At 52.4% G+C, this 10616-nt stretch overlaps 3 protein-coding genes across 3 annotated transcripts; 2 read left to right on the top strand and 1 right to left on the bottom strand.

Annotated features, from left to right (window-relative positions):
* Nucleotides 1-674: 674 nt before the first annotated feature.
* On the top strand, nt 675-2220 carry BESB_002280 (uncharacterized protein; the record flags this gene model as incomplete). Its single annotated transcript, XM_029358983.1, has 4 exons — nt 675-772; nt 1051-1186; nt 1670-1737; nt 2052-2220. The coding sequence occupies 4 exons, from the start codon at nt 675-677 to the stop codon at nt 2218-2220; spliced, it is 471 nt and encodes a 156-aa protein (XP_029221896.1).
* Nucleotides 2221-3246: 1026 nt separating this feature from the next.
* On the bottom strand, nt 3247-4405 carry BESB_002270 (gamma interferon inducible lysosomal thiol reductase (GILT) protein; the record flags this gene model as incomplete). Its single annotated transcript, XM_029358982.1, has 9 exons — nt 3247-3340; nt 3397-3513; nt 3568-3601; nt 3662-3744; nt 3797-3868; nt 3926-3986; nt 4044-4119; nt 4174-4204; nt 4269-4405. 9 exons carry the CDS (start codon nt 4403-4405, stop codon nt 3247-3249), a joined length of 705 nt encoding a protein of 234 aa, XP_029221895.1.
* A 1129-nt stretch (nt 4406-5534) lies between these two features.
* On the top strand, nt 5535-8367 carry BESB_002260 (uncharacterized protein; the record flags this gene model as incomplete). The annotated part of the gene is made up of 6 exons (XM_029358981.1): nt 5535-5682; nt 5923-6060; nt 6285-6355; nt 6496-6556; nt 6727-6792; nt 6968-8367. The coding sequence occupies 6 exons, from the start codon at nt 5535-5537 to the stop codon at nt 8365-8367; spliced, it is 1884 nt and encodes a 627-aa protein (XP_029221894.1).
* Nucleotides 8368-10616: the final 2249 nt, after the last annotated feature.

Below are 10616 nucleotides of genomic sequence, written 5' to 3'. Positions count from 1 at the left end.
CAGTAATTAAAAGATACGTTGTCCACGTCGATGCCCACAACCGGTATTTGGAGAAGCGGCAAATGTGGAAACAACATGAGAAAGACGAGAAAGAGAAAATTGCGAAAAAGAGGAGAGAAAGCCGTAAGTGGTGATGAGCGCTTGCCCAGAAAACCTGCCTCAGATACATAAAGTCCAGATGGTGGTGATTCTAGCTGCTTTACACACATGCGCTGGCTCTGCCGCATGTTTGAGCGTGTCTTATTCACCCGGGAGATTACATCTGTATAGCCATGATTTCGGGTGCAGAAGAGCGAACCTATGAACCGCAGGGCTTCTCCACTGGACGCAGCGGAATGCATTTCGTAACCCCGTTAATCTTCTGGTCCTTCACCGTTCCCCCCACCACCGGATTGGATGCTTGTTCAAGCTGCACATTTCCGTTTCCCACGCGAGAAGCATATCTGGGAGTTGACTCGTTTTGCCTGCCGATCAAATCTCATGTTCTGCGTGCGTGCTTCACTTCATCCTCGAGCCATGTGGCCTATGCCTGATTGCGGGGTGCGCAAGGCCCTCGCTCGGTTTTCGGGCCCATGGATACCCAGTACCCGCCGGCGCGTCCCTGTTTCCTGGCGGAGTAGCATGTCTGTCCTATCGAAATTTGTATTTCTGATTTCGTTTTGGCTGCACCGCAGATGGTGTCTTTGCGCGTGAGCACAACGATGGCCGGGGCGAAGAACGAGGAGGTGATTCTCACCGAAGGCGTTTGCGGTCCGAGCGCAGCTACACGGAGGTAAGGCAACAGTCATTCCTTGTGTAGCAGACAAACTATAGTTCTCTCTGGTATGCTAGCATCATCTGGAGGTTCGAAGTGATCTTAATGCAAAGCGACATAGTATGCAGAGACAAAGTTTATAGCAACTCCAGTTGGGAGGATCAACGTAATTGCTGTGGTGCGCCGCCCCACAACACGCTGTCGTGCTCTCTATTCTAACAGCTTCGATGTCTTCTCTGTTCCTGACGGTGTACAAAGGACGAAACCTCACATGGTGAACGTACGCGCACACTCAGGGGCTCGTTCGACGTCCACGCAGCTGACCGAGTGGTGACTGCGCGAGAAAAAGAGCGGAAACGGTTGAGGCAGATCACAGAGGAAACCGGTGATCAGTGGCGGCCTGACAAGTTCTACACAGACGAATTGAAAACGGTGAGAGGGCATGCGCTTAGACGGCGGGCTCTGAATATCTCTCGAAGCGACATAGCTGGCCACGTTCGCGTCCACCCGTTCACTGATCTGGATGCGATAATTCAATCAGACCAGAAGCGGTTTGTAAGAAAATTAAACCAGTTGATCAATATGGTAGATGGGATAGCGTCGCACTGTCGGCAGGAGCCTCCGCTGACTCGGCACGCGGGTACACGCCGGAGTACTCGGAACATGTAGTACAGGGGGAGGCTGAAACTGTAGCAGCGGGGTGGTTTTGAGCGTGCGGTTGGAGGCTGTGTGTTGAGCGCTCTGGCGTTTGCCGCCTAGGTGTGGTGAATCTCGTATGTTCGTTGCCGTATGCGCTTCCTAGCCATTGCCTTCACGAGCTGTGCGGAAAATCCGTCTGTGACTGTGGTACTTCCGGATTGCTCAGTCTGATTATTTAGAAGCATTCTGTTGTTGACGTTTGTTTCTTAACCTCAGGAGAAGCCGTGGATCAATCCCTACGAAGTTATGGTGAAGCACCTGGTACATCCGCCAAGCGAAGGAGAGTAAGCATCGACAGAAGGAGAGTACTGAGTCGATCGCTCGTGGATGAGCGATTGTGCAGTTTTCGCTTATGTCGTCCAAATGTGTAACGCCTCTCACGTCCAGGCAGCTGGCCAAACCGATATCAAGCGAGCTTCGGCCGAGAAAGGGGAACTGTCTGCGGTTCGCTTATTAGTCAGATGGCGATGTTTCCGCGTGTTCCGTGCTGCAAGCGAGCAGCAGAATTGCCTAGAAACAGATGACGCATGGCATGCATCCCTCAGGAGAATGACTCACTATCATATTTCGCACCTGCCGCTTTTCGGCGTGCATTCAGACTGACTCCGAAAGCAGATTCGTCGTCAAGCAGCTCATCCATCAGCAGCGACTTCGATCGCGCGAGGAGGAAAGCCAAGAAGAAAAAAAAGAAGGCGAAAAAGGAGGCGAAGAAGCTTAAGAAGGAGAGAAAGAAACTGAAGAAAAAGCTGAAACGCTTGAAGGCTTGATGCTCATTTGTATTTCGCAGTGTGCGGGCTGATTCCCAGTTCTGTGGCGAATCACATGCTGTAGATGTGTGCTTCGGAAATAAGTTAGCAAGCAGGCAGGCGGCGCACGGCACTGAAGCTGCTGGCCTTAAGGCCACAGCGGTCTGCCTTTTTCGTGTGAGCCGCTGTCTTTTGCCTCGCCTGGGGATTATGCTGAGAATCATGATCGCTTCCTCCCTCGTTCAGGGGTGATGCGGTTCCTACCATTTGTGTTGCCGATTTTATGCCTGAGATGACGGTCACATTTTGACAGAATTTCTTTGCGCGTCGGCCTCATACTGCGGCTTCGTTCACCGCAGCAGCGTAAAATTCTTTTTCGAGTGGTGTTTGTACGGTGATCTTGGCAGCAGACCGAGAAATGTGTAAAAGTACCACACGGCGGGAGCTTCAATATACTGCGTATCTAGTGGGGTACTCCTCCGAGCTGGCCGATGGCCCGCAACCACAGGAGGAACCCCATGTTTGAGCAGAGTTTTCATGGCAATCAGTCCTTCTGTGGGTCCGCTGGAGTTTGTCCTCAGAGACGTTTGTCAGCACATTACGGCTGGGTTTTTCTTTGCATCCTGATAGACGCGGCAGCCGATAGCGTGTGCCAATGCGAGTAGCGTGAGTAACGCATCCCTTCTCCTGGTTTGTCAGCCCGTGGCTACACATGAGCGCATAGGAGCATCCGGCGTTGATTGGATGAACATCAGTTCGAGCCGCGAATCGCACTGCATCACGGCGGCCGGTCCGTACACGTTGCAGGACGCTGCAATTCCCATCGTGTGAACTAACAGTTTTAGGAAAGCTCGGTGAAAGCGGATTGACTCCATCAACTCTCGACATTGAATAAGCGTAGCGCACGCGTCAACAGCACGCAGCATTATCAGCGGCACGAACACTTGAACAATGCCATCCGCAAGCCCGCCACTGAGCTGGTTGCGTCGCGTGCATACGACCTTTCTTGGGAGACAGATGTATGAGCGTGCTTCAGCGCTGACTTGTTTAATGCTTAAAGCATCGCTGATGATCTTGAAGCACGTGCGTCGTGTCCAGCAGGGACAGCATCGCGCAGAAATGTGGCCCCCTCTTGCCAATTCTGATATAAGCTAGAATTGCACCGCCGAGCTACTAGGCCACATATTCCAGACGTACTTTTTGCACAGAAACTCGGTTAGATTCTCTTCAGCTTGCTTGGAGTGTTTACCGTCCACTTCGATCCACGGTACATACTCATAACCAACGGTCTGGGAGTACGCGCTCACAGCTTTCCTGATTACTCAACGAGTTGTCATGATACAACAGTTTCGCAGCCAAGCGACTCACATGAGCTGTGCACCTTTCGCGGAAGTGACGCAATCTGAAAGACGGGGCAGGTGCTACGTGGGAGCGCGCAGTGATGGGCACAACCTCTATCTACCTTGGATCGCGGACTTTTTTTCTCTGGCTTCGGTGAGGCATCCTCTCCATTCTGTATCGGCGCCCCCTTTTATATTTTCGATGCTGCAACTTATATATGTCAACTGCGCGCGACCGGCTCGTATGTTGAACTCACCATGTTAAAACATCCATGGTTTGATTGGGCTCCTTGTGCAACTCCCTGATTGCACATGCTGATACCTTGTTCCTACAGACTTTTCACTCGCTGACCAGATCTCGAGAGTTGGAAGATGACATTACGTACAGATGACACTCGTCAGGCCCATGCTGGCATTTAATTTCGCCGCCGCGTTCGACAGCATTACCTGCGGCCGATAAGATGACTTTGAAATGCATCCTTCAAACGCTGTGATTAGGTCTACCGTATGGATACAAGCGTAAGTCGATGTAATCAGCAATATCGCTTCTCATGATACGCGAAAGCTGCTCTGTGATTAGCTATAGAAGTATATTTACCACCAATGAAAAATCTCTCTCAACGCACAGACTTACGCGCTGACAAAAGGGACACATGGACTCGTACCTGAGCCCCCACATGAGAATAATTAGATCAGCATGATGCCTGAACCACCTGCCGTGCCCCTTACATAACGTCAACCTTGATCCTCTCGCCGTCTCTGCTGGTAAGCTGGATTTGCCGATATTCCCGTTTATTCAAAGCCGCGGAGGCCCCAATAGAGGAGCCACCGAGTGCAACCGATAGGAACAGCGAAGAGAGCTTCATTACGGTCGGGAGTACGAGTAGCTGGTTTAATCGCACAAAAGGAAGAGGCGCCAAGGCTGTAACCGAAGAAAACGATGGAATTACTGTCATTACACCGCTATATAGGCTTGAAGGCTCCGAAGCGATTCGACCATCCATGTCTTAGCGCGCTACGTTTTTCCATTGATATGGGAATCGCAGAAGATCGAGAACCATACTGATGGCCATATTTTCGATTCAATAGATCTATTAGGGGGCCTAGACGGTTGCGACGGAACTGCGACCTCACCGTTACTGCCGCGCCTCGCCGTTTCAGCGATAATGTACTAAGGCAGTATGGTGACTGCACCGGCGGTTCCCCGTGAGGGCTGCCTGGCAACTGCAACACATGTTCTCTTCCTTTTGCATTCGCTGCTGCGATCCACGCAAGGACACCGCAGCGTGTGGGCAGTAGGCAGCTCAGCTGCGGGCTGGCTCACAGCAGGCCCGGCCCGTGCGACTTGGAAGGGCTATTCTTGCCGTGGGAGGAACACTGACATGACGTGTGATGCTGCGTGGGCGGAGAAGAAGTAGGCGTTTTCATCTTCAAAACACACAGAAAAGGGTTTGGATGAATTTATGCGTGCCCAGTTAGCAACATGCCTATTTGCAAGTTACGTGGCACTCTCTGGCTCAGTAGTCCCCACTGCATGCATATTCCCCAGTCTATATGGCACCTATCGTACAACAAACCGGCTGCGGCACTATAGTTTGGCATAAGGGAAAGGCTTTTCTCGCTCATGAACTGGTACGCAGCTCTAATGTTTCCCCATGTGTAGCATCTTTTGCAGTGCGCACATCTGCCAGAGTTTTCCCGCCCGAAGCTATTTATCAGCACAAACGCCTGCTGATCGGTTGAACATCGACAGTGGTCGCTTACGAATTAAAAACAGTGTGTCCGGCTGAACAGCGTGGGGGCTCACGCTGCCTTGCAGCACTTGAGCCGACCACGTGTTCCAACGACGTACGAGGGAGCACACAACTAGTTCGAGTACAGAGTCGGAGCCAGCTGTTAACTGAAGCCGTTGATACGGATACCAGCAGAGACAGCGAATGGGTGCACTGCCTAGAGTCATGCAATCAAAGTCACGCTTCACACTGTGTTCGCACAATGGGAAGGAGACAAAACAAACAGGGGGAATCCCCCCAGCAGGAAAGGAAACTTCCTTCAGAGCTGAATAAACCTCTCCAAGCTCCGGCCGACGTCAATTTATTCGAAACAAATACGAGCTATCGGCCCGGCCGCTACGACACGTTCGGTAAGTGGTAGGAGGGTAGAGGACACTACTGCTCCGTTGATTATACTGACGCCTTCCCTTTGTTGTCATGAATGGAGACCGAGAGGGCTGTATTTACTTTGGGGCTCGTAAACTGCAGAAAAATTGAATGTGTTTCGATACTGCTACATAGTCGAAGCTCCCGAAAACCCACCCCACTCAGTTTTTACTGTAGGCCCTAGAAAAACAAAAGCAGGTTGTCAAGGCGTGCCGTGCCCGCAGAATTTTCATCAAAAGTGACGTGCTTCGCCTTCTCCAAGGACGCGCCCTTGCTCGCAGTGGGGGTTGAGATCGGAGGAGTGTACCTGTTCGACCTCACCGTGCCGGAGGCTTCAGTCGCAGCGCCGTCAGAGCTCATCGGTAAACCGAAAATTACGGGCTCGTGCGCCGCCCACGCGATCTCGTGCGGTCGCGTGCGGTTAGGATCCCCCTTCTCTCCAACGCAGCGATGTATACACTCTCTCATCCCTAACAAGCCAAGGCAAGGCATAAAGGGAGTGTGCCGATTAGCGGAACATCATTGTTCTTTTTTCACCATAACAGAGAATCCGAATTGCAGCCGATGGCTGTTCACTATGCTGCAGGCGTGGTCAGATCAATGCATTTTGGGCCTCAGAACGGCTTTGGAGAACAGATCCTTTACGGCGCATTTGATGTAGGCATGGCGAAACGATGCCGTGACATTTTCAGAGGCCTACAAAAGCGCGTCAGGACTAGCGAACAATGCTGGTTCTGCATGTCGCTGTTCGGGGAGCTCTAACTTACCTGTATGTCGTGCGTGTTGTTTACCCGAAGGATGGATATATACGCCGCTGGCTCATTCGCAACATGACGGAGATGATCCAAATTGATTGCTGTGAGCTTGCGGAGATACGCGATTTGGAACCTCACCCGCCAAAGCGCCCAAATGCCAGGGCAACGATGCGCAGCGGACTGCCACCACCGTTGCACAACACTCTGCACGGTTCAGTGCGTAACCTTGACACATGCATTGCCTCTGATGTGTTCCTACCTCATGCGATGCAGTGTATTTCGGACAGGAAGTACAAAGCCTGCTTGTCAGTAGCGGAGGACGATCTGTCACGGCTATCGGTGAGCTAAAGCATGGCCTTTCCATCCTGGCACACGCTGCGTCACGGACTCCACCATTGTCACGAAGCTGTCAGTTAAGGGTGGCAACTGACAGTCGCATAATATATCCACTCCGATTCCCTGGCTATTATTGCTCACACAGCTCGACCACCGGAGGAACGTTACGTGTTTGTAGGGAAACAAAGCCGCCTGGCTGTTTGGAGCGCTTTGTACGACAACTGTTCTTCGTACCTGACAATTCCCTGGATATCAAATGGAGAAGCCTACGTCGATGACGGTGTCCTCCTTCCGGATGTACTGCTCCACCCGAGGGCTCCTCCTAATGCAGAAGTATTTCATGTCGCAGTGGCTTCCCCCACCGAGGGGATTCTTATTTTCAATGTGATTGTGGTCGAGCCGCAGTATACTCACCACTTCGATGCATCTGTGCTTCCAGTCCGAGCCCTGCCAGGGTCTTTCAGCAAGCTAGCTGCTATTCCCCAGCAAATAAATGATCAGCAGGTTGTAGTCCTTGCTGCAACCGTCGCCGATGCAAAGGATCAAGTCGCGCTTGTGAATCTACAGCCAGATGCTGAAAATTATCCCGGTTGTCAAGTGTATGCTACGCTGGTGGAAATAAATGTGAAGCCTGAGCACGCTATCACCTCTATTCACTGGGTCAATCTTCAAGAGGAAGTGGAGTTGAGTGTCATCGAAGGAGTTTCCAGCCGCGAACCACAGTCTACTGTCACGCCATGCTTGTCACCATGCGATGATGCCAGTCAAGAGGCCAGGTGCCGTAGAATGGTTCTATGCTTAGGCACAGATAAAGGCAGCATTCTGCTCCTCGAGTGCATACACGTTCACGACAACACAGGGACTCAGAAGCAGAGATTTCGCGTCCGTCTTGTGTATGACCTCGATGGAAACAGAGGTCCCGTATCGCTGCAGGAAGTCCCTTCGGAGGTTGTGATGGGCCGGTCCATTTTTGCCAGCTGTTGCAATGATACTATGTGTCATCTATGGGAACTGCAAGAAGTAAAGGCGCCGACAACTGTTGATAATGCTGCCTCTCACGCCGCCCAGAGATGTGCATACCTAGAAATGCTGAGGCACCGCTGCATGCCTGAAGACAGCGTGCCAGATTCGGATCTCCCATTTGTATATTCATCGGATCAAGGCTGGCCAGTGGAGCTTCGGAACGGTGCATCTGGCCATGGGCATCCTCCTCTTTCTCCTTTGCAAGGCCGATCTACGTGTGAGGGGAATTCCCCATTTCTACATAGCAGACGCGATGGAAGGACACTGTGCATGCCTCGCAGTTTGAAGCAAGCCGCGAGTGACCGTCAAAAACAGCAAACGGGAAAAGCTGGTGTTGACGCCGTTGTGGAAGAGGTTCTCAACCGCGTTTGCAAAGATATGTCGTTGTGGGAGAAGCAGAAGAGAGACAGCAGACCGAGGAGCGAGGGAAGCGTTCAGGTCACGGCCAGCAGTTCCGTTCAGCGCGAGAGGCCATTACGGACACACAGCGAAAGGCGGGAAAAGTTCTCCGCAAACGATCGGGCGCCATGGAATGACCGGTTCCACGTGACGTGAAGAACATAATGTTGCGACGACAAACAGCCTCCTCTTGTGGACCCTAGATTCTGCAGTCATTAAATGGTAACCGCATTTTGAGGCAGGTGCAGCCCTAGCACCTGACGTCTCAGGTATGGCAGATAGTTGTAAAAGAGCATGCTCACGGCCTCGGCCAGTGGTGTTGTTGGACGGTTTTATTCCTTTGCAGACCGTTGTGTGTGACGGGTGAGTTGGTCCAGAACTAGACCCGAACACGATGTGCTGAAAGCTCGTCACCAGAGTGAAGATTCCTTTGCAGACAACCGGGGGAAAGAGTAATGCGGGCTAGAACCAGCTTTTTGGGTCGCTGACAGGCTTTCCATTACTCACACTGTTCACCCCGGCTGCTGCTTGGTTTGCTGGTTGACGATTGGTTTCGGTTGTGCTTCATCCCCAAGCCACAGCACCGTAGCGCACAACGGGCAGGGTCAGTATTTTCTGATCCTCACAAGTCAGCACTTTGCTATTGCTGACAAAGCCTATACTCATCGATCGTCCATCTCGCGAGCGGTCGCTCCTCGCTCAGAAGACACACCCAGGATCTCAGCGCGTCCGAGAGTCGGCAACATCCGCTTTCGGATTTCCCACTGTGGAGTTGCCTCAGCGTGGGAACTCGACTGTCAGCTTTGCCGAGCTGGGCGCCTAGGCACGCAACATAGATATGATTTACACGCTATCCGAGCCTAAACCTTTTTGTTGGTGCTATGCGACGCCTGATCCGAAAGAAGCCCCTAATTCAGCGCGTCGACCCCCACTTGCTTCTCGGCAGTGCCGGAGCCTCCCTCACCAGGAACTGATTACGTCGCCATCCCACTCAGGAGCTAGTCAAGATTCGCTGTCGAGAAAGAATGAATGACCATCCTTGGTCAAGCTTCTTTTCGGAGCTCGTTACGCGGGGTTCTTTATGTTCCGCTTTTATCTCTCACGCGCCACTGAGCCCTCACGGCGGCAAAAGGTGTCCAGTTCAGTTGCGGCCAAACAGGCCCTGGTGTTAGCTCCCAGCTGGGGCAGCTCCTTGAATAGGGACAAGGGATCAGATTTGCTTGTTGTCCAATCCACATTGTGCTTGTTACTGATCTGAACTAATGGTGGTCTTCGGGATTGCTCATGTCGCCGCACCCCCGAATTCGCCGTGACAGTGGGGTCTTTGGCTTGCAGACACACAACTGCAGGGGGCGCGGGCACAGTCAGCGAGAGACTGTTGTGGCTCGTTCTCCACAGCCCACCCAGAGCCATCACAGCGAGCTCGCAAACGTTTTGAGCGCCACTCTCCGATCCTCGGCACCGGCTCCCTGTACAACTGCTTAATAGACAATTCGCCCTAATTGACGAGGGAAGCTTGCCAGTGGGCTGTATCGCAAGTGTCTCCCTTCTCGCAGCCGTGTTCCCATTTTCGACGGCACGAGACGCGACAAGAGCGTGCCTGCTGGGTACACACAGAATTACATTCCCACGATTCAACTACTCCAGGAGACCTGGACGCTTGCAACCATCCTGCCCGCATTGGTACCGCATGTTGTGCCAATGATTTTTCCGGTGTTGATTGTACGTGCCAAAGAGTGAAAAGACACGGACTTGCCGTGAGACGCCTCTGGTTGATGCAAGCTTGTTCTGCAATTTATAACCTCACGTTTACTATCGTCCCCAATGATGCCAACGTTTGCTTGGTGGCGAGCCCTGTTCTGGTGGACTGTGGCGACGACAGTATGCTCCATCTCCTCCATATCACTAGCAGACACGAGTAAGCTCTTGGCGCTCGAGTATCAGCTGCTGTCTCAGCCGAGGGACCCACTTGCTGCGGATTCTCTTGCCGTGTGAAAACGGCCCCGAACCCGTCTGTGGCGTGTTTCAGCAGTTTCAACTCCTCCCCAGGTGTCCGTTGCGCTGTACGAAGATGAAACACAGAAGGGATGCGACAAGTCAATGCTGCCTTACATCTGAGAGCAATCACTGGTGCTGTAGCTCGCATGAGTGCGAATACCTTTGCACAGCACAGATATGCAGCGCGTTTCTTGTTACCAGTTTACTGAAGGGCCCCCAACACGGAGATACCTTAACGGTGAGTGTGGCCCCGGTGCCCGGCTTTCATTCTCTCGGAGGGAATTCATCATTCGCGACGGCGCCCCCTGTTTCTTTTGGTCCCCTCAGACAAGCTCAATAGACTCGATGAAGCTGGTCCTACTACTTCTTCTCGAAGGGGTCTGCGGTGGAGGCTGACATCTTGCCCT

Source organism: Besnoitia besnoiti, chromosome I (assembly GCF_002563875.1).
Source record: "Besnoitia besnoiti strain Bb-Ger1 chromosome I, whole genome shotgun sequence".
Lineage (NCBI taxonomy): Eukaryota > Apicomplexa > Conoidasida > Eucoccidiorida > Sarcocystidae > Besnoitia > Besnoitia besnoiti.
Note: the sequence above shows the minus strand (reverse complement) of the source record. Positions and strands in the feature narration are given on the sequence as shown.